Source organism: Oryctolagus cuniculus, chromosome 1 (genome assembly GCF_051225735.1).
Source record: "Oryctolagus cuniculus isolate XC-2025 breed Fujian yellow rabbit chromosome 1, ASM5122573v1, whole genome shotgun sequence".
Lineage (NCBI taxonomy): Eukaryota > Metazoa > Chordata > Mammalia > Lagomorpha > Leporidae > Oryctolagus > Oryctolagus cuniculus.
In genome coordinates, this window is record NC_142867.1 from 2273543 (window position 1) to 2299980 (window position 26438).

A 26438-nucleotide genomic window follows, 5' to 3' on the forward strand; every position below is an offset into this window, starting at 1 on the left:
GGACTGTGCGGGGGCTCCTGACTGTGTGGGGGGGTGACCCCCGGGCCACGCGGGTTCCTGCGGGGATTAAAGCCACCATGGGGCCCTCGCGGACGGCGGGCCTGTCTCTGAAAACCTGGGTCTTAGCCTGGTTTCTCTGACCCACGAGGTCCCCAGGTTGCCTCCAAATAAAGCCCCCCCCCCGCACCCCGAGGTGGCTGGCGGGGGTTGCCTCCTGGCCCTGGGCGATGCGGACGTGGCCGCAGCCGTCAGGGCACCGCAGCCGGAGCCCCCGGAGCCCGGCCGTGCCGTCCGGGCCCCTGTGAGTGCCCCGCCCACAGGAACCGTGTCCTTGCGGGGCGGCGTCGCGGCGGCCTTGGGCTGGGGTCGCCCCCTGCTGCAGGGCTGGGGCTGGGAGGGTGCGTCCGCATCCTGGCCACGGAAGGCTCCGGGTGGGCGCAGACGCACCGTCTGCACACTTCGTGTGGGAACCCGTCCCCGGCCTCCCCCAGCGGTCAGGCTCGGGGTGGAGCCCCGGGAAGCCCCGCCCTCCCGACGCGAGACACGCGGGCGGCGTGTGGGCCGCACAGTCGGGACCGGACAGCTCGAGGCCTGGCTCTGCCGCAGGGTGCAGGTCGCGGCCGCTGCTCGGGGCGGGAGCGCAGCGCCCCGCGTGAGTCGGGATCCCGGTGCCCTTGTGGCCTCCTTCTCTTAAGGGGGCGCAGACGCGTCGCCGCCCTGCGCCTTCCTCAAACGGAAGTGGCGTTGTGTGTGCCGTGGGGGAGAGGGCTGGCCACTGCTGACCTCGGGCACCGCCAGCGGCCACCCCCAGGGGGCGACACAACACGGAGGGAGGGCCCAGACGTCTCCCTGCCTGTGACCGTCCTGAGCCACGTTCTGCGTTTAACCAGATACACTCGGGGGGGAATTAACTGATGACACGATCGCATTTCAGTTTGTTTAGTTTTATTTCTTGAACGTCAGCGACTGTCACAGCCTGGTGAGCAGGGCTCCGGCCGCTCCTCCAGGCCCCACAGTTCATGGCCCAGTCCTCGTTTCTCTTCAGGCTGTGCCTCGGTGTTGGCGTCTCAGTCCAGAAAACAAGGCACTGTGACTGGTCAGCTACATCGATACAGGGACACAGGTACCCGTGCGTCCAGCATACAGCGTTTCAGTACAGCGTGGCGCAAAACACCCAAGGCACACACTTGGTTTCTTTCCTTTTTTTTCTTTTCTGTTTATTTGAAGGCTCATATTAAAGGTTCAGAATTGCTGTGACAAAGAGTTCCAGAGTAGAAGCAGTGGACAGAGAGTGTCCTGATCATGGACACGAAACGGCAGGGACCGAAAGGTAGAAACGAGTTACAGGGACAGGAAGGGGCGGCCTGGATTGGAAGCCGGAGCCAGCAGATCTGCCGCAGGCTGGCAGAGGCGTGGCGATCCCCACTGCCCGCGAGCATGGGCCTCCTGCGCCCCAGCCCCGGCGGGCTCCCGCCTGCCGGGTGTGCAGCCCCAGTGCGGCTCACCCGCTGCGCACCACCTCGGCCCCGGCAGGACAGGCGCCGATTCATCTCAGGAAAACGTCCGAGAGAAGCCGGGGCAGTGGGGCTGGGGAAGGTTGCGCCCGGGAGACGGCCCTGGGTGGTGGGGCAGGAGGGCTGGGGGGGCTGCACTCGGGAGGAATCGGATTTCTCGTGAGTGTGCAAACGTGGCTGCCATCGCGTGGAGAATCTGCCCCGGCAGAAGCCGTGAGGAGCCGGAGCGAGGCCAAAGAAGAGGCCCAGCTTTTAAGTTTGAAGTGTGCTTCCCCAGGGTGGCAGGGGGAGCCCACGCCTTGGTGCCCGCAGCAGCCAGCTGGGGCGCGGCACGGGGGCCTAGATTCCGAGGGTGAAAGGTTTGAAGCTGGCTCCGTCCCCCAGGCGAGAGAAACGCCAGGCAAGGCAAGGGGCCCGGGAGAGCCTCCCCCGCGCGGGCGGTGAGTTCTGGAGAGGTAGAGCTGCCCGCAGGCCTCGCGCAGCCCGCGCGCGCTCGCAGGCTTCCCGCGCTCCGGGTGCCGCGTTCCCAGAGTGCTCAGCGTTTGCAGTCAGAGCCACACCGGTAGTGCAATAGTATATTTATTTTTTTACAGTAATTTTGGTTGCCATACAAGAGATTGAAGGATTGGGAGAGAGTGCAAATTACAGGAGCTTTTTTTTTTTTTTTAATAAAGTCTAAAAAGAATAAAAGCACAAAAGTAACAAGAATATAGATATTGGGAACACATGTTGTTACACAAACTATAGTGTGAAACATGTTAGTATTTAAAAACAAAAAACCGTAATGGGAAAATCAGTATTGTGGCCCACACACAAAAAGCCATTGCCAGGTCAGCTGGGCAGTGCTGCGTCCTGTGACTCGGGGGACAGGGTCACCGTTCCGTCAGCAGAGGACCTCGGTGTCCACCCTGCGATACTGGGAGGGTCAGCAGATCAGCAGTCACATCGAGTCAGTTTCGTGTTCCGTGAGTTAACTTAAAGTGTGCACGCGCCGGTCGGGGAGTGGGGGCGGCGCACTCGGGAGGTTTTGGTTTTGTATACATAATGGTACAGAAACTAGGCGTGGAAATGCAGTCTGGTTAAATTACAGTATAGAACAGAAGTGGATCTTAAAACCTGGAGGGACAGCAAGATGAGCAGTTTGTCCCACCGTGTGGGGTTGTGGGTAGGGCCTGGGCCTGACGTGTCCCCGGGAGGACAGTGGCGGTAGGGTGTGTGTGTGAGGATCTATTGCTCTCTGTGGCGAGATCTCCGACAGAGCTGGCGGCGGCTTCCGCTCGGCACTGTGTGTGGGTTTGGTCAGTGCAGGCTCTGGTGGGTCCCACTGCTTCTCCCTCCTTAGTCACGGGGAAAACGAACTCGCTCCTCAGCTTGCACCTGGTCAGTGGCACGTGGCTGGGAGTCCCTTTAGGAGGAGGGGGGAGCAGCCACTGCCAAAGCCCACCCGAGCTCCCCGCGCTGTGGGTCTCGGCCCCTCCTCCTCTCGAGCCTCTGGCCTGGCACTGAGCGTCTCGCAAAGACCAACGTTGGGGAAGGAGAGTGGAGCCAGGGGGAGGGGCTGGGCTGACTACATTTTGCAAAACCACTGAATGGAAGACAAATTAATGGCCGAACCACCGATTCGCAGTTCCCGTGGGCCGCCCTTGCGTCTGGGCGTGAACTTGCTCTAGAGCGGCTGTGGAGGGAGGGGCGTGGATGCCCGGCGCCCCAGCACTGGCGCGTTCGGGGGACCGGGTCGGGGGAGGCTGGGGACACGGGCTGTCCCAGGCTGCAGCCTCCGCCCCGAGGGCGGGTGCGTGTGTTCCTTAGGAATTGTAACCGCTTTAAGAGTTAGCTGTCCTTGAGTGAGGAAGTTCTAGCAAAGATAGAAAATGCGACACAGCTCTGCTGGTTCAGATGCATCCAGAGAATGTTGATTTAAAAAGGTCAGACTTGTAGAATTCTTCCACAGAAATGGTGTTATTAAATCACAAAAGGTTTGTTTTTCTTTAACTTTCTAGCACTGAAGTGGCACAAAGGCTGCCTGGTAGACCAGCCACTTTTTTTTTCTTAAAATATTGTGCTTATAAACTATCTGTACAACTATCTAAACTTGCAGTAAAGAAAGACTTTAAATTGCTAAATTTTATGTGTTCATTCTAGAGCAGTTCCAGACCTGATCAGACACTTGGCCGTGAGCATAAAGGGAAAAAAAAATCACGTTTTATAATTAGAGATGGGCTGGGCTAGTTCTGAAATCATAACAAAACCAAACAGCTGACATTTGCGTCTTCTCCAAGTGTGGGAGAATGTGCTGGAAGCCTGACTGGGTGTTCTGCGGCCCACGCGCAGCCCGTGACCCCCCTCGGACACTAGAGGTATTGTTACAGGGGACGAGGGGCGGGCTCCCTGCCTTCGGTTCTTCACGCCCCTGCGTGTCACCCTGACCCCGCAGCCTCTGTCTTCAGCGCCGGGTCTGCTCTACGCTCCATGCCCATGGGCCCTCCAAGACCCTGTGGTACTGTTAAGACAAGCTGGTGGGGTTCCTGGACACCCAGAGGGGATGGCGGCAAGCCCCTAAGTACCGTCTTCCCTGGCCTCTGAGCGGAGGCGCTCAACCAAGCCGGGCTCACGGTGGTGGTCACGGCGTTCCCCAGCTCCCCGGAGGCCCCGTCCGGCCTGCTGGCAGTGCAGGCCTGCTGAGCACCGGGTGTCTTCTGCCTTGCGTCTCAGAGTGGGTGTCTGCAGACCTCCGTGAGGCCGTGTCCACCCTGGATGGATGCTCCCGGCAGACCACAGCTCTCGTCCTGGGGCCTTGGGCCCACTTGGCCAGGGCGCCCTGCTTCCTGGATCGTGACTTTGTGCTTTGACTGACTCCGTGTGACATGTTGGCCCACCTTGGAATTACCCTGATGGGTTTGCAGAAAGAAAGCAAGCCAAGCAAAGCTGAGCACGATCCCCTCCAGACCCCCCACTGCCCAGACCTCATGGCCAGGCCTGGGCAGGAGGGGCTGCCGGGAGCACCTCTGCAAGCAGAGTTCAGGAGCGAGGGGCACTTCCTCTGGGGGACACAGACCCAGGGCAGGCCTCTGGTGGGACCTGGGGGACAGCTGCCCGGAGTGCGGAGGGGAGGCCTCAGGAGGTATCTGGAGATGTGGGCGTCTGCCTGCAGGATCAAGGACCCGTGCAGACCCCCACGGGACGCCCCTCGGGCTGGGAGGCAGGCTGGGAACTTTCCCACGTTAGAAAAACTCTCCCCTTGTCCCTGCTGACAGAAACTGCCCGAGAAACCCACAGAGAGCCACGCGGTGGACACTGTCAGCGTTTCTTTGGGTGCCAGGAGAAGACCCACGGGACGGGGTTGGCGCTTGGCCGGCCACGCTCTCGGGGTAAGCCCATCTCTACTTATAACAGGAAGTGGTCCGTGGAGGCGCGGCGCGGCCACCCTTATCTGTCCAGCAGCTGCTTCAGAGCCCTCTCGATGTTCATCCTGTGGCCCACGCGCGTCACGCCCAGGTCGATCAGGTCCTCCTTCTGCAGGTTGGGCAGGTGGCTGCCGTCGATCTCGTTGTCCATGAAGGTCTCCTTGTGCTCGCCCAGGTTGAGGCTCTCCAGCCAGTCCGCCACGTCTGGTTTAGTCCACAGGTGGACAGGCTTAGTTGTAAAAGGCTTATTTGAGATTGGCTGTTGCAGTATCGAGGGAGATGGCGACCTGCTGCGTCCCGCTGGGTTCAAGCCAAACAGGTCCCCGGAAGGCGGCTGGCTTGGAAGGCTAAAGACGTCGGAGAGCGTGGGGGAAGGGGATGCGGCGGCAGCAGACGGGGGAGCGGGCAGGATCTCCTTGGTGAGCTCCGTCGGCGAGACCACAGGGCTGGGGGCACGTCTCGTTCCTGAGGTCCTGCTTTCGTAGTCGGGGGGCCGGCTCTGCAGGGTGATGGGCTGGGAGGTGCCGGGGCGGACAGTGAAGGTGACCGTCGTGCTCCGTGTACCTGAGACGGTGCTCATGACCTCTGGGCTTCTGCAAGGGCAACAACAGAGAAAACGGTCACTGCCCGGTCCCCAGGGAAGGGGCAGACACGCCCAGGCCACACCGGAGTGGGCGTGGTCTGCCATGCCAGGGTGGGGCATGGAGGAGGAGCAGGAGGAGAGCAGCAGAGCACACCACACCCGCCACGCACCTGAGCCCCGGGCAGGGGGGGCTCAATGGAATAAGGCCGGAAGCCAGGGCAGGAGGACGCCCTGTTCCCAGGAAAACGGGATTCCTGCAATCCACCAGCCACCGGAGCCAGTGACCCCCTGACTTTGGCAAAGGGACGGAGGGGCCGTGTGCTGGGGCCGCCTCATCTTACCAGGTGGAAGCCCTGGAGCGCTCAGGGTTTGAGGAAGTCAGCCAAATGCCCGGGGGACGGCCAGTAACTTGCCCAGCAAGGAAAGGTTCGGCTTCCCGGGCATCGCTGTGTGGGGGCCCTTGCTCGCCTGGGGCTCCCTGGTGGCGTGGGCCTTATCTGCCGGAGAGCAGCGGCCTCACTGGGGCGCGTGGCAGGGCCGGGGAAGACCTGGGGCTGCAGTGCGTGTGCACAGCCCAGGGGAGTGGGCAGAGTGCCCAGGGAGCCTCGCCTGCCTGGGGACGGTCTCTGCGCCCTGCGCCCGCACAGGGCTAGGGCCACACCCAGACACAGGGCAGCTGCCTCCTGGGGCCTGGGTCACGCTGTGCTGTCCCCAGACTGCAGCTGCGTCCATCCTGCTGCCCTTGGGGAGCCAGCCTCCGCAGAGGGGAGGAGAAGGTGTGCTTCTCTCGCCTTCCACGCTCGTCCACCCGAATGTTCTGGAAGGGCCTCCCGCAGGAGGTGCTGTCATCTTCCCCTCCGTGAGTGCATTCCTCAGATGGCTCCTCCCCTCCTACGCAAGGGGCTGAGCCCTGGAGACTTGGAGTGGCACGGAGGTGACATCACGGCCTTGGGGGACACTGGGTGACAGCCTCCGGGAAGGGTCATGGACAAGAGGAAGGGTCCTGACCCCCTGCGTCTCCTGCTGGCCACTTGCGGTGAGCACGTGAGCACGGGGCGTCTCTGGAGAGCAGTAGCTGACCAGTGAGAGCAGTGTTCCCAGAAGAGGGGCCCCAAACCCCTCTTCAAAACCTGTTGAGGCAGGGCTGCTGGGGTTGGGGACCCGGCTCCCCAGATGTTCGGACAGATGCCGAGCCTCATACTGCCTAGCCAGGCCCTGGGTTCTCTCCCTTCCCCAGGCACCACCTGAGGGACATGAGCCCAAGGCAGGCAGTGCCCCCTCCTCTGGGGTCTTGGTCCTTCCCTCTGGCGGCTGCCCTCATCGACAGGTGGGGATTCCCTCACAGCTGCTGGTGGGTTGTCCAGGCCACCTGAGGGTGCTGGCAGTTACTCTGAGCTTGGGGTGTCCCTGGGGACTGGGAGGAGATCTGAAAAGTGGCTGCCGCCGTGGGCTCAGCTTCCGTCCTGTGTGGGGCCAGGACACCTTCCATGGTGGGTTTCCTGGAGGGTGGCAGCCCCATCTGTAGCCCCTCCCCAGGAGGGTCTCTGCTTGTCACACCTGAGGAAGGGTAGGCACCGTAGCCAGGCTCGGCCACTCAGGGTCCAGAGTTGGGCCTCCTGGGCTTCACTTGCAGGTTAGGGGCTGGCGCCCGCCAGGGTCAAGGAAGGCTTAGGTTCTTGAGTGAGCTGGCCTGTGGACACTGCAGACACAGGACCTGCAAGCCTGGAAGAGGCCCTGCCAGTCCAGCTCTGGGCCCAAGGCATGCCTGCCCCTTTGATAAGTCAGTTAAGCTGGGTGGAGCCGGAGTGCCTGGCAGCGTGCTGTCCACAGGCATTCTGGGTTCGAGCAGGGGCGAGGATCTGGCAGGAGGGGAGGGACAGCTGGGGCTGGCTGTGCTCCCTGGCCTGCACAGGTGGGCCCGCAGGCAGGGCGCTCCCCGAGTCGGGGGCAGCTGCTCCAGGCCGGGCAGTGTTGAGCCCAGGTGCCTGCACAGGCCCCCCTGTGGCAGTAAGGAAAGGCTGTGTGGGCAGGAAGTGGAGAGGAACTGCCCCCTGGTGGGCAGCGAGAGACAGTGGCACACAGAGTCACACGGGCGGCACTTACTTGTGTTCAGTGTGACTCTCTTCTGTGAACACCGCCGTGGGAGCACATGGGAATGACAGAATGAGTGATGAGACCGCGCTGCAGCGTTGACGGGGCGGGGACGCGGCAGAGGCGCAGGCCTGGCAGGGCTCCTGGCCGTGCGGGTCCTTTCCCCAGCGCGCAAGCTCACGTTTACAACGGGCAGCTCACAGCCTGGCCGCCTTTGGCTTGGGACAGCGTGGGCCACTTAGAAACAGAGTTGGCGGGGCAGGCGCCGTGGCTAGCGGGTTATTAAGCTGCTGCTTGGGACGCCAGCGCTGAGTCCTGGAGTGCTGGTGCAGGCCCCACTGCCGACCCAGCTCCCTGTAATGCGCCTGGGAGAGCAGTGGGTGGAGCCTCAGGTGCCTGAGTCCCTGCCACCCACACGGGAGCCCTGGATGGGGCTCTGGCTCCTGGCCTAGCCCCGGCCGTTGTGGCCATTTGGGGAGTGGACCAGCAGATGGAAGACCTCTCTCCCTCCCTCTCTGTCACTCTATATTTCAAATAAATAGTTAAAATCTTTCACAAAAATATGTCCAGGAAGAGAAATGGCAGCATTGAAGCATTGAAGGAGGTCAGCTTCTGCCTGATGTGCTCTGAGAACAAACTCTCCGCTGGCTCCCTGGCAGGGTCCTGGGCCAGCGTCCCTTGCGGGGTCCTGGGCCAGCGTCCTCTGCAGCTCAGGCAGCATGAGCCTACATTTGTAGCAGGGAAAACCACCCCACCCTACAGTGCCAGTGTATGCCGCCTGATGACACGCAGCTCAGGGCGTCTGATCTGGCCACACTCTCGGGGCTTGTCCGTGCTCTGCCTGGCATGCTGTGGGAAATACCCACCAGGGAGCTGGAGAGGCAGAGTGCAGGGCGCTCCACCCTCTGCGGTGGCCCCACTCACTCTGGTTAATACACGATGTTAGGCCGGCGCCGCGGCTCACTAGGCTAATCCTCCTGTGGTGCCAGCACCCCGGGTTCTAGTCCCGGTTGGGGCACCGGATTCTCTCCCAGTTGTTCCTCTTCCAGGCCAGCTCTCTGCTGTGGCCCAGGAAGGCAGTGGAGGATGGCCCAGGTCCTTGGGCCCTGCACCTCATGGGAGACCAGGAGGAAGCACCTGGCTCCTGGCTTCGGATCAGCACAGCGCCGGCCACAGCAGCCATTTGGGGGGTGAACCAACAGAAAAGGAAGACCTTTCTGTCTCTCTATCTCACTGTCTAATTCTGCCTGTCAAAAAGAAAAAAAAAAAAAAGAAAAAAAAGAAAAATACACGATGTTATTCACTGGGTCCTACAGCTGTGTAGTCATTATGTTGCCAAGCAACGCCCTGGCTGTGGGTGGAGCCCACAGGACTCTCCTGCCCTTGAGGCACCGATCACAGCACATCCTCCCTTGGCTCCTCCCTTTTCAGTTGGTTTTTAAATCGCATCCATATAGAAACATGAGACTAAAAAACAAGCAGGAGTTAAGTGAGACGCTCAGGATGGACTGCGGCTTCACCAGGCAGTGCCTGTTCATTGGAGCGGGGGAGTCGGCAACGCCAGCGGCTTCTGCACTGCGTTTGGCATTTGAGCAGCAGGTGGACATGGGCCAGAGGCTGCTCCGTGCTCGCTTGCCCACCCACCCGTGGCTTACAGCAGCCTGCTTAAGCCCGGGTTGTAGCCCTGAGCCCCTACCTGACATGTAAAGTAGTCCTTCTAAACCATGATCTTACTGATTTGCTCTGTTTCCATAGCCTCCTGAGAGGGTGGCACTGGACAGAGGGCCCCGGGCCTGACGTGTGGGGACACAGCTTCGTGGTGCAGCCAGGCCCAGATGCGGCCCCATCGGCATGTGCATACACTCAGGCCTCACAGCCCTCCAGGCCTGGCCTCAGCGCTGCAGTGAATAATGGTTGGATGGGCGGCTGCTGGGTCTTATGCCTGTTTCCCAGATCAAGCGGTTAAAAGACTTGACCACGGCTAAGAAGCAGACTTAGGAGTGGGGTGGGCTGCCGTGGGTTCTGTAGCCACCCACCAGGGATCCAGGTCTCCGTGCCAAGACCGTCAAAAAAGCACTGAGCTTTCAGGAAGAACTGTTCGCCCCGTGATGTGCCTTGCCCCTGCCAGCAGATTCACGAGCACAGGTGTCCCCCTGGACCAGAACAGCCGCTCAGAGTCCAGAAGACACACGGGCAGCACACACCACAGCGAATCGTCTACGCCCTCGCTCACCGACATCACCATCACAGCTGAAGCCACGTACTGCCCGGCAGTGCTGGGCTAAGCCAGCAAGCAGCTCCTCTCTAGTCCGATTTGAAGAGTCTCTGCTCTGGGCAGAGAGGATTTTATTTTTATTTTTTTAACAGAACAAGAGGCGCTTAGGCCAGTTGTGCTCAGCTGCTGTGTGTCACTGGGCCGCAGGGCCTTGGAAAGGTGTAGGGGCTGACAGTGGTTTCTGGGAGCTGGCCTGAGCTCACCTCAGGCAGCCTGAACCCTGCCTGGGGCCTCTGGGACCTGGGGTTCTGCGGGGAGAAACTCCTCAGTGCCTGTCCCTGTCTTGGCGAGGGGAGGGCCTACCTGGAGGTCCCTTCTGCATCCACCACAGATGATGGGTGACCGAGAGGGCCCCCGGGGAGCTGGCCTGTGCCAAGCCCTCCCTGGCAGAGTGAGGCGGAAGCTCAGCCAACCTCCCTGGAAACATGGACGGGGTTCGTCCCGCCTCAGACATGGAGCCTGCTGTCTGGTGTTGCGGTTATGAAACATGATAGCTAGGCTCCTGGGCCACTGCCAGCTTTGGGTGGCAGCATCTCAGGCGAGCCGGCGGGGCTGCTTCCTCACATGGTGCCCTGGAGCACCTGCCTGGCTCCAGAGCACAGGGTCCCCGCCCCTCGCTGCACCTCCAGCAGCCTCCCTCAGGCTCTGTCAGGAGACGAATGTCTGACGGTGCCTGAGCGCTTCCACGCCGCCGCCACGTGGAGTTCAGTCCAGTCCAGCCCTTCCTGGTGCCCTGCAAGCCTCCCTCGTCACTGGCCTCTGCCTGGTGCCCGTCTTCTGGCCGCGGTCCCATGGGCATGGGGAGCCTGCTGGCCTGGGGCTTTGTGCTCACCAACCCCGTGGCTGGGATGCTGTGCTCCGGCTTTCCTGCAGGTGGTGCTGTGTCTCCTATGGCGCGCCGGCTCTCCGTGCCTCTGGCCCTGCTAACCTGTTAGCTGGCTCTGCCCTCGCAGCAGCTGCCACATGCATGTCCACTTCTCTCCTTGAGACTTCCGGTTCCCCTAGGGGAGCAGGTGCTTGCTGTCTTGCCATGCAAGAGGCCCCAGCAGCTTGAATGCAGGAGATCGAGGGGCTGCTGGGCCAGTGCTTGTGCTGCTGGACCCCCCCTTGCTTCTCTGGACCCCCCGGCTCGCGGCTCACACACGCAGGCTCAGTGTTGCCTTACCTGCAGGCCCAGGAGTGAGTGAGGAGGCCCCAAGTCTTCACCTGCCCCACGACTTAGCCAGAACATCCTGGTGCTCTGCTCCCCGGCCCACAGCGTGGCCAGACCATTGCCCGTGCCCAGCACTCCCCGTACGGGAAAATTCAGCACTGCGGCCGGCAGTTGAGGGGTGTGTCCTCGCTGGCACCGACTCCAGCAGACAAGGGAGCTGTGGGTTTGCCGCTGCTGTTGAGCTTCTGCGGATCCTTCAGAAAGACCCCTTCCGTCCGCACGCTCTGCGTCCTCCCTGGGATAGCCCAGCTGGGCTGCCCAGCAGCTGTGTCCTGGACAGCATGCCTTTCTGTGTTGGATTCTGTTGTGGTTTCAGTGTGTTTGTGTTTATTAGAGAGGCGGGAGACAGAGCTGGAGGAAGATATCCCATCCGCTGGTTGACGCCAGACTCCACCTTGGTCTCCTGCGTGGGTGGCAGGGACCCTAGGACTGGAGCCCTCACTGCGGCCTCCCACAGTGCACATCAGCAGGAAGCTGGGTAGGAGACAGAGCCTGTGGTGATTTAACCGCTGTGCCAGATGCCCGGCCCGGGGCACGGTGTTTCCCGCAGGTCCGAGAGAGGCGTCTGACGTCGCAGCCCGGAGAAAACTGCTCCATCATCGTCCTTTTGATTGCACACCTGTAATGAAGACCTCTGCCGAGTCCGCGCCACGCCTTGTGCCAGGGACATCTTTTAGCAGAGGAAGTACAGTCAGATGTGCCCGGGGAGCAGGGACCAAGGCACCCGTTTCTGCCTCCCCTGCCACCCCACTGGGCTCTGACAAGCACAGTGAAGAAAGAATCTGGGGTGAGGTCAAGGTCAGGTCAAGTTCAGCCGAAGTTGGTGCCGCTAGGGAGTGAAGACTGTGGAACTCCAGTGTCCCTTGCTTGGGCCACCAGAACTTGTTGCCATGGAAGTGGGTTTTTTTTGCACCACTGCTTGTCATTTCAGAAAGCATCAGTGGTTTTCCATTTTCCTTAGAAAGACTCGTTTCTTTTCCTCAGTAGGGATTCCCTTATCCAATTTTGTGCCTCATTTTGCTCAGGTCATTTGCAGCCCTTCATTTTTACATGGTGCTGAGACAGGTGATGCTGGCTGCCAGGACACCAGGCCTGGGTGGCAGACATGTAGGCCTGCTGGGCAGGGGCCCAGACTCCCAGCTGTGTGCAGTGCAGCACCGGGGAGGGATGAGCTTGGTCTCTGACCTCGTGCTGGCCTGTTCTCGTCCATGTCTAGAGGCTGTAGCTCCCATCCCCAGCACTAGGATCCTCGTGCCGGCCTGTTCTCGTCCGCGTCTAGAGGCTGTAGCTCCCACGCCCCAGTACTCTGACCTCGTGCCGGCCTGTTCTCGTCCGCGTGTCTAGAGGCTGTAGCTCCCACCCCCAGCACTCTGACCTCGTGCCGGCCTGTTCTTGTCCGCGTCTAGAGGCTGTAGCTCCCGTGCCACAGCACTCCGACCTCATGCCGGCCTGTTCTCGTCCATGTCTAGAGGCTGTATCTCCCACGCCCCAGCACTCCGACCTCGTGCTGGCCTGTTCTCGTCCGCGTCTAGAGGCTGTAGCTCCCACGCCCCAGCACTCCGACCTCGTGCCGGCCTGTTCTCGTCCGCGTCGAGAGGCTGTATCTCCCACGCCCCAGCACTCCGACCTCGTGCCGGCCTGTTCTCGTCCATGTCTAGAGGCTGTAGCTCCCACGCCTCAGCACTCTGACCTCGTGCCGGCCTGTTCTCGTCCATGTCTAGAGGCTGTAGCTCCCACGCCCAGCACTCTGACCTCATGCCGGCCTGTTCTCGTCCGTGTCTAGAGGCTGTAGCTCCCACGCCTCAGCACTCTGACCTCGTGCCGGCCTGTTCTCGTCCACGTCTAGAGGCTGTAGCTCCCACACCCCAGCACTATGTAGGATCCTCGTGCCGGCCTGTTCTCGTCCGTGTCTAGAGGCTGTAGCTCCCACCCCCAGCACTCTGACCTCGTGCCGGCCTGTTCTCGTCCGTGTCTAGAGGCTGTAGCTCCCACGCCCCAGCACTCTGACCTTGTGCCGGCCTGTTCTCGTCCGTGTCTAGAGGCTGTAGCTCCCACGCCCCAGCACTATGTAGGATCCTCATGCCGGCCTGTTCTCGTCCGCGTCGAGAGGCTGTAGCTCCCATCCCCAGCACTCTGACCTCGTGCCGGCCTGTTCTCGTCCGCGTGTCTAGAGGCTGTAGCTCCCACCCCCAGCACTCTGACCTCATGCCGGCCTTTTCTCGTCCGTGTCTAGAGGCTGTAGCTCCCACCCCCAGCACTCCGACCTCGTGCCGGCCTGTTCTCGTCCGCGTCTACAGGCTGTAGCTCCCATGCCCAGCACTCTGACCTCGTGCTGGCCTGTTCTCGTCCACGTCTAGAGGCTGTAGCTCCCGTGCCCCAGCACTCCGACCTCGTGCCGGCCTCTTCTCGTCCGCGTCTAGAGGCTGTAACTCCCGTGCCCCAGCACTCCGACCTCGTGCCGGCCTGTTCTCGTCCATGTCTAGAGGCTGTAGCTCCCGTGCCGCAGCACTCTGACCTCGTGCCGGCCTGTTCTCGTCCGTGTCTAGAGGCTGTAGCTCCCGTGCCGCAGCACTCTGACCTCGTGCCGGCCTGTTCTCGTCCGTGTCTAGAGGCTGTAGCTCCCATGCCCAGCACTCTGACCTCGTGCTGGCCTGTTCTCGTCCATGTCTAGAGGCTGTAGCTCCCACGCCTCAGCACTCCGACCTCATGCCGGCCTGTTCTCGTCCGTGTCTAGAGGCTGTAGCTCCCACACCCCAGCACTCCGACCTCGTGCCGGCCTGTTCTCGTCCACGTCTAGAGGCTGTAGCTCCCACACCCCAGCACTATGTAGGATCCTCGTGCCGGCCTGTTCTCGTCCGTGTCTAGAGGCTGTAGCTCCCACCCCCAGCACTCTGACCTCGTGCCGGCCTGTTCTCGTCCGTGTCTAGAGGCTGTAGCTCCCACGCCCCAGCACTCTGACCTTGTGCCGGCCTGTTCTCGTCCGTGTCTAGAGGCTGTAGCTCCCACGCCCCAGCACTATGTAGGATCCTCATGCCGGCCTGTTCTCGTCCGCGTCGAGAGGCTGTAGCTCCCATCCCCAGCACTCTGACCTCGTGCCGGCCTGTTCTCGTCCGCGTGTCTAGAGGCTGTAGCTCCCACCCCCAGCACTCTGACCTCATGCCGGCCTTTTCTCGTCCGTGTCTAGAGGCTGTAGCTCCCACCCCCAGCACTCCGACCTCGTGCCGGCCTGTTCTCGTCCGCGTCTACAGGCTGTAGCTCCCATGCCCAGCACTCTGACCTCGTGCTGGCCTGTTCTCGTCCACGTCTAGAGGCTGTAGCTCCCGTGCCCCAGCACTCCGACCTCGTGCCGGCCTCTTCTCGTCCGCGTCTAGAGGCTGTAACTCCCGTGCCCCAGCACTCCGACCTCGTGCCGGCCTGTTCTCGTCCATGTCTAGAGGCTGTAGCTCCCGTGCCGCAGCACTCTGACCTCGTGCCGGCCTGTTCTCGTCCGTGTCTAGAGGCTGTAGCTCCCGTGCCGCAGCACTCTGACCTCGTGCCGGCCTGTTCTCGTCCGTGTCTAGAGGCTGTAGCTCCCATGCCCAGCACTCTGACCTCGTGCTGGCCTGTTCTCGTCCATGTCTAGAGGCTGTAGCTCCCACGCCTCAGCACTCCGACCTCATGCCGGCCTGTTCTCGTCCATGTCTAGAGGCTGTAGCTCCCACACCCCAGCACTCCGACCTCGTGCCGGCCTGTTCTCGTCCACGTCTAGAGGCTGTAGCTCCCATGCCCCAGTGCTCTGACCTCGTGCCTGCCTGTTCTTGTCCCTGTCTGGAGGCTGTAGCTCCCACCCCCAGCACTTGGCCTGATTGGGTCAGAGGATCAAAGCATGGGTAAGAACTGAGCACCCAACTTACTGTCTGAGATGAGTGACCTCTGCCATGGGCCTCAGGGCCATCTGTCCCTGGTCCAGCTCTGTGCGTCCCCCTGGGTTTGAGTGAGAAGAACATGGCCTGCAGCTGCTCAGCTGAGTGGTAAGCACGTAGTATCAGCCACAGGACAACCAAAGGGCCTGGACGCTGGGCTCGGCCTGGCCCAGGCTGGTTCTGGGACCCGACGGCGGCCCTGCAGTGCCTCTGCCCGGTGGCTGTTCGCCGACTGGCCCTTCTCTGAGGCCGTCCCTGAGCAGCTTGCTTGGTGGGCGGTGGCGCTCTGTACCTTTCATGCAAGCACTCTTGACTAGCTGGCTCACCTGGGCTGCAAGGGGGGGCCCGGGACGACACCACATCTGGGGTGGGCGAGTTGGTTGTAAATGACCAGTCAGTGCTTGGCTATTCTGGATGGTCAAGCATTGGTCAGGGGTGGCCACCCAGCTGCTTCAAGAAACCCACTACAGCCTGCCAGGTGATGTGTGCCCCAGGCTCCACCCTGTGCTGGTTACCTGGAGGAACGTAGGGCAGGGCAGGCGGTCCCCAAGACACTGAAGGCTGGAAGCCCACCTTCCCTGAGTTGTCCAGCTGCCATTCAGTGCCCCCCGTGGACACAGCCCCTCCACTTGCTGGGTGGACATGCTGTGGACTGGGAACCTGAACAATGAGGCATCTGCAGGCCCCACTACTGTCCCTTTTTAGCTCCTTCCTTGGCATAGACCTCACCAGCGGAGGGAAGTGAGAGCCAGGAACATGGGCTCCTGCTGGCTGTGCGTGTGGGTGACCACCGAGCCGTCTACAAAGTGGGTGCAGGGGCCCTGCCTCACTTTGCCCTGCTCCCTGGCTGTTGTGGACTTGGCCCTGCGGCTTTCCATGTGAAGCCGTGAGTGACAGTGGCAGCTCGGTGGGAAGGCCCGTGCGAGCTGGCTGTGATTGCCCTGTGGTCGCCGAGTGTGCTGTATCTGTGGGTGGGTACTACGCACCCACCAGGAGCAGGAGCTTCTCTACCTGGAGCTGCCATCTGAAGGCCGGGCAGCGGCAGGAGCCGTGTGGGCAGCGGCATGCAGTCAGCGTGCCTCTGAGGACCCACGGGAGCTGTCCTCCCCCATGCTGGAAGGAAACCGGGAGGATGAAGGTGGACTGCAGGAGTCACAACACAGAGACCCGAGAGCAAGCGCCGGGTGGGTGCAGGGCACCGAAAACCAGCAGCCACGAGGGAGCCCACGGACTCCGTGCAGCCGTGGTGGTGCCCCTCCCGGAGCACACTCACCCTGAGCCCCCCGGCCGGGTCTTGACCATGACCCCTCACTTCACCTTCATGGTGCTGCGGGTAACTCATACCCTGCCCAGTACTGCCAGCGCCTGCTCCTGGATGGGACAGGCCGACAGGAGAAACCCCAGCCCAGAGCCTCTGTCCCAGACGGCGGCAACGCCCCACGCCCCACGCCCCACCCCAGCTGCGTGGCTGCTCTCATGAAAGTAGCTTGAAGTCCTGTCTGGGCCTTGGTGAGGCCCTAATGGCCTCCGAGGTGGTCTTGGCAGAGTCTGCAGAGTGGACATGGCCTTGGCTGTGCGGTCCTGGGGTCCAGGAGGAGGAGAAAGGAGCACGTGTGGCCGACACGAGGGTGTCACGAGTGCCCTCTTCACGTCCACTTGGTCAGCACAGACCGCGAGCACCTAAGCCAACCGTGGGACTTACCTGGGAGCGAGGCTGGCGGACTTGGCTCCGGCCGGCAAGTCCAGGCCTTCCCCTGGCTTCACCGATTTCTCTCGGTTCATTTGCTGCAGGATTGAGTTCAATTCACTAATAACGTTTGCCTTGGGGCCCGAGAGGATCGGGCCCTTGACCTCCGTGACATCGCCCCACAACTTGGAGGTCCTCGGCTGGAGGACTTTGGCCATCCCAGGCGGGACTCCTCCTGGCGGGGGCGGGGGCGCGGGTGGGGGGAGCACAAAGCTGTCCACGTCCTCCTCGACGAGCGCGTCTTGGTAAAGTGCATTGCTCTTGGGAATTATGGGCTTCATTTTTGGCTTCGGAGGTACTGGGGGTTTGTCAGCCCCAAAGGCTTGCCCGTCTGCATAGACCGTGCAGGTGTCCGCGCTCTCCCCGCCCTCAGAGGACAGGGTGGAGATGCTGGACACCGTGGACATGGTGCTGGTCGTCTCGAGGTGGTGGTCGCTGCCGCTCCGGCTGTCTACCTCCTCGATGCCCGAGTCGGCGACAGCATCGAGGCTCTCGGGGGGCGGCAGGAATGGGGCGGGCAGGCAGTTTGAAAGGCCAGCCGGCTTCTTAGTGTCGGCAGGGTTGATCGGCTGGGCGGAGGTCAGCGAAGGGGACGGAGGGGTGTCGTTTCTCTTCGGCTTGACCAAGTCTGTGAGAGCGGGCACGGAAGCAACGCGGTCATCGGGGATATCAAAACTGTTGGCAAATTCCAGGGGAGGAGGCAATGGCTCTGTAAAAATAAACTCCTCATCCAAGTCCACAGATGCCAGAGGGGGAGGGGGGATGCGGAATGGCAAAATCACCGCCTCTTCCATGGAGCCCGCCGGCACGATGGTCCTGCCGGGCGTGGCGGTGGGCTCGGGGGCGGCGGAGATCTGTAAAGCACCTTCGGGTTCGGCAGTGCCTTCTGGCACCTCGGCCAGTGAGCTGTCTGGCTTCAGCTCCAGGCCCGCGTGCTCGTCCTCTTCCTCCAGGGAGCCGTCGGCCTCTGTGGTGTCCACGGTGTGCACCATCAGCAGGCCGGCCGGCTTGCGCTGCGCCGTGTCCACGATGTCGATGAGCGTGTTCTTCATGCCGTCGCCTCGCCGGTCCTTGCCTGCGTCGCTCTCGTACTTGTTCTCTGTCTCCTGCCGCCGCAGGGGCCCCCGGGTGTTCTGCCTGGTGACCGGGGGGAAGCCGGCTTCCGCACTGGGCCGCATTTTGGTATCGATGTAGAGAGGTTTGTTGAGGTCGGCCTTGGCGGCCTCCCCCTTGGGGCCCTGCTGGGACTCCTTAATGGCTCGGTCCCGGGCTGAGAGCGCCAGGGCCAGCGGGGAGCTGGGGTCCAGCAGCCGGCCCGTGAGCGGGTGGACGTAATTCTCTGGGCCGGCTGTGGGGCTGCCCTCGGGCCCCTTGGCTTTGGATGTGGCATTGAGGGGCCTCCCGGCCTCACCCTGAGCGCTGGCTTCGCCACCACCCACAAAGTGATTCTCGGGCTCCCTGGGCGCTGCTCCTGGCGTGGGCAACACCAGCTCCTCGGCGCCATCCTCATCGCCAAAGTCGCCCTCCTCTGGGAACTCGGGGGGCTGAATCCTGGGGGCGGGGAGCCCCAGGCCCACGTCCTCATCCCCCAGGTCCGTGGAGAGGAAGGCCGGGGAGTTCCTCCTGGCCTCCAGCCGCTTCTCCCGGTCTCGGACGGCCCCGGCAATGGCGGCAGCGAAGGGGCTGCTGACGGTCAGGCTGTCGTCCGGCCGCAGCTGGCCCGGCGGCTCCGCGGCCTGGGGCTCGATCTCCATGCTGCTGCCCTGACTGCTCTTGCCGCTGCTGCTGGTGGAAGGCTCCTTGACGATGATGGTGGGGATGGGGATGGAGCATGTCTTCTCGGGGCTGTCCTCCACGTTGGACTGCTTCACCAGCATCCCCTTCCGCCTGGCAGGCTTGGCGGGCACGTAGACGGCTTTGCTGGCGATCTTCCCCACCTCCGAGTACGGGTTCTCGGGCATCTGACCCCGCTTGTTGCGGAAGTTGGCCTGGGGGCTGGCGTTGCGGCCGTACATGTCCTCCGAGTCCAGGGAGTAGCGGTCCAGCTCTCGGCGGTAGAAGAGCCCCTTGTCCCGCATCACGGTGGCCACCGTGTCCGACCTCATGGCCGGGGATACCTTGGCGGCGGGGTTCTGACTGAACGCGGGCTTGACTGTCCCATAGACCCTGGGGCTTGGGGACTTGGGGCAGTTGTAGGTGGTGGGGGAGGGTGGCGGTGGAGATGGGGGCACGGCCTGGGGTGGTGGGGGGATGTCCTCAGAGGTGTCAGGCATGGACAGGCTCCTCGTGAACTTGAGCATCGGGGGGGCCAGGAACTGCCGCTCCTCCTCCGTTATCCCTGCAGGGAGGAAATATGCTGCGTTTTGTGCCACGGCCACAACCAGGACCCCGTCAGCTCCGAGCGTGCAGCGCAGCCTGCGTCCCCGCAGACACACACACAGGCCAGGCATGAACCGCGCAAGCCACAGTGCCGCGAGGCCCTTCTGAGCCAGAGGTCTGTAAAGGACAGCCAGGAGGCGCAGGGTGCCGGGAGCATGTGCTGTGCCCGGTGTTGGTGGGGCTCGCCGTGGTGTCGTCAGGGCCACGGGGGCCTGGGACCCAGAACCCTGAGTGCGCAAGGCCTTGGGGCTGTCCCCGCACGTGTGTGCATGGCTGCTTTTGTTGGGGCAGGGGACAGTGCTGACTGGACCAGCAGCCGGCCATCCATGCCCCTTCCGTCTGTGGTGAGGGCAGAAGGCACCGGGGGTGCACACGTGGCACAGACAGCATGCAGTGCCCAGCTGCCCAGCTGCCCAGGCTCCTGGCTGGATACGTGGGACGGCCTGCTCTGCCCCACGAGGAGGTGCTGGTGTCACCCTGGGCCTGCTCCTCTCGGCCGTGCTGGCGGCTCCGGCCATCAGCAGGGCTGCGATGGGGCCAGCTCAGTGGAGCACCCCCATGAGGGGAGGGAGCTGAGGCCCTTCTTTAACCAGAGTTCCACCCCAGGTTTGCAGCAGGGTTGTGAGCCAGTGTGCCACTGATGGGACGTGGGGAGCGCTTCCTGGGGGTCGTGGAAGTGCTGGGACTGGTGTGGGCGCAGCAGGCAGGGTTTGTGAGTGTGGGGTGCAGCCGACACCCCCGGATGGCTCAGCACAGGTTCGGGCATGGGCAGAGTGCACCCAGAAGGCACGCGGCACAGCACACACTCCCGCTGGGGGGCGTGCGGGGTTGTCAGGGAGGCAGCAGAACGAATGGCTTAGGACAGACTGCGAGAGTTTACTCCAATGGAAAGTCCCATTGGATAGGGGTATTCCAAATTTAATATACTCCTGTGGGAGGGCACTCTGACATCGCAGACTGGCTGTCTGGTGCGTTCCTTATTGGCCGTTTGCTGCATGCCCAAGGAGTAATAATTTAAGAATACACCTTACAGCGTAAACTGGGTCACATTCAAGCGACAGATTCTGAAGTGCAGGGTTCACCAACCTGATAGAAAGAGCCTGCTGTCTGACAGGAGGAAATCAATCGTCATTAACCAGGACGGGAGCAGTGTTAGAACACGGCGCATGTGCACCTCTGCCATGGGCCCTGGCTTGCTGACGGGCACTCCGCGGCACCCTCGGCCCTTTATTGTTTGATTACTTCCTGCTGCAAGCCACACCTCCAACAGCACTGCGGGGCGGGGCTTCCTGAGCAGGCTGAAGGGTGTCCCTGGGGACGGGCCAGGGCTAAGCTCTCTATAAATGGCAAGGGTCCACCAGTGTCTAGTGGTGGCCTCGGCACCCAGCGCTGGGTTATTTCACAGAGGGACCCGTTTGCCTTTGCCTGTGACGGTAGTGGAGCAAGTGGGGCGCTCACAAGGAAGGGAGGTAGTTTGCTGCAACACACGGGGCTCTGACCCAGCCACCCTCAGAGGTTTGTCCTTGGAGCTCATCCTAAAAAGAGGGCAGCAACCCGCCAACGGGCGCCCTGCGCCCCAGCCAGCCCTGAGCGTGCAGGGCAGGGAGAGGAGAGGGGCCTGGGCCACCCGCTGTCCACTGCCCACCTCCTTCTGCATGCACCCCTCAGCCTTGCTGGTTTATCACAGACCACTGGCTTCAGAGTGGGAGAAGTCGGCGTGGTTTCGCACGTGTCAGGGGTGGAAAAGCTTCACACTACCCCACCGTCTGAATAAGTGGCCGCCTGGTGGGCGAGGCCAGGTCTCTGCTCCCTGGTGGGTGGGCCTGGCGGGCAGATATTAGGGTGTGGGTGCCAAAGCAACCAAGGGGACCCAGTAGCCAGCACTCCCCCGGGGCCCTGGGCTGCGCTGCAGAGCCAAGAGCAGCCTGTGCAGGCGAGGGTCAGCTTCTTACCTATGGATTTCTGCCTTCGCATCGTACCTCGAGGGAGACCCAGAAACGGGCCTTTTGGGCTCCCAGGAACGGTGGGCGTCATCACAGCAATGCCTTGGCGCTCGTACACGGACTGCAAACCAGAGAGCCCTGGTGAAGTGCGGCCTGGCCGGCGCCCCCCGCGGCAGAGGGGCCCGGGGGTGGAGGACTGTCGGCACAGTGGATCCCTGCTGCTGGCGCTTCCCCTGCTGCTTCCAGGAGTCCTGGGACGTCGCCGGTGAGGCTGCCCCCGACACGTGGCTGCCCCCGTCTGCTCTTTCAGGGTCTGGCCCTGCTCTGGGGGCCACGTTGTGCTGCGATGCTGCTCACCACATTCTGGACACACTTGTCAGAGAACAGGGCCGGGACGGTGTGCTGTGGCACAGAGCAGGGCGGCGGCGATGGGGTCTGGGTGGGCCAGCAGTCTCCCTCATGCACAACACGAGCTAATGACAGGCGCTCATGGTGTGTGCAGAGGTGAACCAGGTGCCGGCTGCCACGTGGGCAGGTGTGCTGGCTGGTCAGCTCGGGCAAGCCTTGGGACCACTCTGGAACACAGGGCTCCCGTGGCAGGGGCTGTCCCTGCCTTCCTCCCTCGGCCTGCCCTGGGTGGGGCTGGAGGCCTCTCCTCACTTTGAAAATGGATTCCTTGGTGACCAGCCCTAGGCTGCTCCACACTGCTGCCCTCTGCAGACCTGTAGGTGCTGGCTGCCCCAGTGTTGGAGGCCTCGGGGAGACGTCAGACGCTCTATGGAAATGGGTCCATGTGTGAGACCACGGGGTGCTCCCCTGAGGCTGGGGGAGCGAGCTGGATGCTGACATCTGGGACGGGGTGGGGACGAGGAGGCGGCCAGGCCAGGGAGGCCCGGCTGTGTACCTCAGATGCGAGGGAGTGTTGGTCCTGGTGCACACCCTCCCGTGGAGCCTACCACCCTGATGATATTTATGGGTGTTACAGTCTAGACTCAGTGAGTCAGGGGAATTGACCGAAAGAAAACAGCAATCAGAACAGTCCGTGGGTCTGGCGTGGGTGGCTGTGTGTCGGACAGGGAGGAGCAGCCCATGGCTGCAGGGCCGCCGGTGCCTTGGCCTGCCCCCAGCCTTCCTGGGCTGAGGTCCCTCCTGACTGCCCAGGACACAGCGAGGGTGCCTGCTCTGAGCCGGGTCTGCTGCCCGCAGCGTGCTCTGAAGCCCGAATAGAGGACGCTGGTCCAGAACCCAGGTGTTCACCAGGGCCAGGGCGGAGGTCCCTGCTTACGTGGCTTCTGCTGCCCCTGGGCGAACGAGCAGCTGGGAGCCTCTGCACACATGGGCTCGTGAGGCCTCCGGCAGGCCCAGCGCCAGAACTGTGTGGTGAACCCATGGCTTGGGCTCCAGCCTCGTTTCTGTCCCCACTGCAGGTCTGCCTTGAACCAGGGCCTATGTCCTCTAGGCCCCGTGTCAGGCAGCGTGGGGAGCCCTGCTGGTCGTCCCACCCGTCTCTGGGCAGTCCCCGGGGGCGCAGCCACTCACGTTCATGTCCGAGAGGGCAGGGAAGCACCGGCTGGTGGGCCGCTGCTTGATGGTCGCCACCCTGGACTCCACGGCCACACTCTCGGCAGTTCGGGAGGGCTTGGCGGCCGGCACGATCTCGTCAGGCTTATCTGCAATATCACAAGCTGGTTGGGGAAGCTCCGACACGCGCAAGTGCTGCGCCGTCCTGTCCCCAAGTCGGGCCGCAGGCTCACGCCACCCTGCCATGTGTTTCCCCAGATCTCACGCAGGCACAGACTGGGTAGGAGACCCTCAGCCGCTCAGCTCACGGAGGGCCCTGGAGCTCCTTGAGCCACGTTTTTTTCAGAGTGACAGAGAGGGAGACACACAGATATCTTCCATCCACTCGTCCACTGTCCAAAGGGCCACAAGGACTGGGGCTGGAGCAGGCCCAGAACAGCAGCCGGAGATACCAGCGTGGCCAGCAGCGGCCTAAGCTGCTGCAGCATGGCGCCCGCCTGCCTGTTCTACTAGTGGGAGCGAGTGGCTCCTGGTGGTGTGGACTGATTGGACCTGCAGAATTTTTTAACAGACTCAGAATTGTGGTTCTTTTGTAGACAAATATAGTGGCCAAGACCTGAGGCCCCAGCACAGGAAGTGTGGGTGCCCTGTGATTGTACTAATAGGATCTCACCCCCGGCCTTTTATTTTAAGAAAGCCATTAGTTATGTGATCTTTAGAAACTAAAGAAAGTGCAGCACATTCCAGAACTGTGGGGTGCCTTAGGGCAGGCCTGCGGGCCAGTGGGGCTCTGAAGAGGCAGAGCCCTGTCCACAGAGCCCAGCCCGATCCACCTTCAGGGCCCTGGTGCGCCTGGCAGAGGCACCGGCCAAGCCCAGGCCTGTGCCTGGGTGGCCGTGCCCACCAGAAGCAGCAGGTCACTTGGTGGGGTCTACAGGCCTCGGCTTCCTCTTGGGTAGGCGAATGCACTCCTGGGGCCTGGCCGAGTGCAGTGCACAGCGGCCCTCGGTGCTCCTGGAGACACCCTGGAAGCCGCTTCCAAGCCGGGGCTCCTCAAGAGTGACGGATGTGCCAGCAAAGGCCCCAGCTCGCCTTCGTCTCTCCTAGCCCGGAGGGCCCGGCAGCAGCCACGTGGGGTTGGAGATGGGTGATTCCAGACCAGAGCCAGCTGCTCCTGTGTGGCCCCACATTCTCGTAGCCGTGTCTTGGAGGCAAGGACAGGACGGAATGTGTGCGGCAGCAACCGTGGGGCCTGCCAAGGCCATGTACTGACCACCGCCTGGCCCCTCCGCACCCTCGTTCCCGTTTACAAGGAATTCGCTGGAAATGGGTCCTTTACCCTGTATTTGAGGCCCTTGCTCATGGCACACGTGCCCCTCCCCTGTCCCCTGGCCATGCCCTCCTGGCTCTTGACTTTGCCGGTGCCGCCTCCTTGGAGGGCATTTCACCCGCCTCAAGGGGAGCAGCTGCCCCCCCCCGGGGGGGGGTCCATGAGACACAGCAGAGACCCCAGCTGCAGTCTCCTGTGTCCCCCTGCCGGAGTCTTTTTTCTCATCTCTTGGCTCTGCCGTGCTGCCAGGACCCCAGGAACTGTCTTCTTCCGCGGGGTGTGCCCCACACACTGCCCCCGTCGGCCAGACATCGCTGCTCCTGACGCGAGCCTTGGCCTTCTCAGTGTGCGCTCCGCTGATGCTCTGGCAGGCCGGCCGCGGCACCTGGTCCAGCCTGGTCTGACCCTGGGCTCTGGGCCCTTTGCAGTGCTGGCTGGGCTTTGCTTCCACCGAGATGTGGCTGCTGTCTTCTGTGAGGGCGCTGAAGCCGCTGTGCAGCCCTAGGGCTGGCACTGAAGACAAGCCGGCCCAGCTTGTCGTCAGGGCGCTCCCAGGGGCAGTGACCACAAGGCCACGTGGCTGCTGTGCCCAGGGCGCTCGTCCTGCAGTGCTTGGGCAGGGGACGTGCAGGGAGGTCCCGAGAGCCAGGGGACACCGACACGTCTGTCCTCGCTTGACCTCTGGGCTGTGATGCTCAGTGGCTGTTGAGTGGCCGGGGCTGGACTGGCAGGCGAGAGACGGCAGTGGCAGCTGTGTCTGGCCACCTCTGGGGTGAGGGGTGGAGGAGCCAGGCTGGGCCCTTCTGGGGGCCAGGGGGTTTGTCCCATGGATGTCAACAGAGCCAGGGCTGATGGGGCTGGTTCCTTCCACCCTCAGGCCAAACCCCTGCTGCGTGCGGTCCTAGGTCACAGGCTGTGTGCTCAGGACTGCCGGCCTGTGGCAGGCACCCTGAAAACACCCCTCAAATGCAGGGTGTGCTGGGGGTGGGGCAAAGGCGTCAGGGTCGGAGCACGGCAGCCGCTGACCCTGTTGGGAAACCTCAGGTCTCCAACCTGTTTGTCCTTCCAGCGGGACTGTGGCTGCAGGATCTGAGGCCATGCGGGTGGGAGTTTGACTCACCCTGGGGTCACCTTATGCCCGCTGTCCAGAGGCTGTCCAGCCCTGCTGGGCTCCAGCAGTGAAACCCACTTGGACACTGCGGTGGTTGCCGTCAGCACCGCCTGCCTGCTCTGGGTGACGGTCTCCACACACCGAGGGCCGCAGCTGCCGCGGGTGTGAACTTTCCCTCCTGCCCCTCCCCTGGCCCAAAGCTTGTTGATCCAGAACTCGTGAGAGCCGCGTGGTCTGTTGGCGAGGTGAGGTCCCGGGGAGAGGGAGGACTGTACCGCCCCTGCACGGCGCAGTGTCCCTCCTGGCCCGGCTGGAGCCTGCTGCTGCCGCCTTGTATCTCATTTACTGGACACAAAGCTGCCCAGAAAGGCTGCTTGCTCTGGGCTCGTAAGGATCATGCTTAATTTGTGCAAGGCAGACTTGGGTCTATTCACAGGCCCCAGATGAAGGGGACTGGTGACTCCAGCCCCCTGCGGTGGTAAGATGAGGCCCGTGGTCACTGCACACCTGCAACCCAATCAGAAAACTGCCTTAACAACCAACTCGGTGGGGACGCCGGTCAACGTGCTGGCAGGGGCCTCAGGCTTCATTCCCTGGGCCCACCCCCGTGCTTGGAAGCCCAGCGTGTTGCCAGCTTCTTGGCATGGGTACACGGAGAGCACGCGGAGGTTGTGGGGGCCACGCTTCCCAGGGCTGCAGCCGGGCCCAGCCCCCAGCCGCCAGCGGGAGCAGAGAGCTGTGAGCTCCGTCTTCCTCCCAGAGGGACCGGCGCGCCCCTCGGTGCTCCTCGGTGCTCCTCGGGCTCACTGAGCTGGACGCGGTGGGTTTGCTGGGACGGCACTGCTCCAAGTCCAAAGCCCAAGGCCAGGGAAGGAGGTCCAGGGTGACACGGGCACCGATGGCCGCCAGGGAGCCCGCTGGCTGGCGCTCTTGGTTCTCCAGGTAGACGGCAGGAGCCCACGGCAGCGAGTCCAGCTCCAGCCTGCTGTGACTTGCTTGCCTGTGGCCACGTGTGAGGTGCTGACGCAGCTGGCCCACGGCCCGCCAGGTCCTCCTTGGGGGAGCTCCCCCGCCAGATGATGGGGAGGGGCTGGTGAGGCTGCACTTGAGCTTCTCAAACCTAGAGCAGTGAAGTGCTTCCTGTCACCCGCACGGGTCAGGAGCCCCGGTCGTCGGCCGCTGCTCCGCACTCTGCGAACCCAGGCCCCGGGGGCTGTGCCTCCAGGGGGCCCCGGCCCCCCACATGATGGCGTCTTCCCAGAGGTCAGCAGGAGTGGGGAACGTGGCCTGGACCTCTGTTGATGGCTCACCTATTCCCAAGGGTGGGGCCTGAGGGTGCAGCCAGAGGCGCCAGCAGGATTGGAGGCCAGGCTCCCCTCTGTGGGCCTGGGACAGACACCCGCCCCATTTGTCGTCTTCCTCCCA

At 62.7% G+C, this 26438-nt stretch overlaps 1 protein-coding gene across 17 annotated transcripts in view; it reads right to left on the reverse strand.

Annotated features, from left to right (window-relative positions):
- Nucleotides 1-2075: 2075 nt before the first annotated feature.
- The window catches only part of SHANK2 (SH3 and multiple ankyrin repeat domains 2), a 390809-nt gene continuing 366446 nt past the window's right edge, over nucleotides 2076-26438 (reverse strand). For 8 of the 17 annotated variants that reach the window (XM_089307208.1, XM_089307180.1, XM_089307127.1 and 5 more), the window contains 5 exons: nucleotides 22591-22721; nucleotides 21061-21172; nucleotides 20195-20215; nucleotides 16685-19067; nucleotides 2076-5511 (listed from right to left, as the gene is read on the reverse strand). In XM_089307208.1, the coding sequence (XP_089163334.1) occupies nucleotides 4941-5511; nucleotides 16685-19067; nucleotides 20195-20215; nucleotides 21061-21172; nucleotides 22591-22721 (3218 nt within the window). In that variant the 3' untranslated portion in view covers nucleotides 2076-4940. Of the gene's footprint in view, nucleotides 5512-16684; nucleotides 19068-20194; nucleotides 20216-21060; nucleotides 21173-22590; nucleotides 22722-26438 lie in introns of those variants that run through there. The other 9 variants (XM_051839167.3, XM_089307158.1, XM_089307197.1 and 6 more) reach the window with 6 other exon arrangements.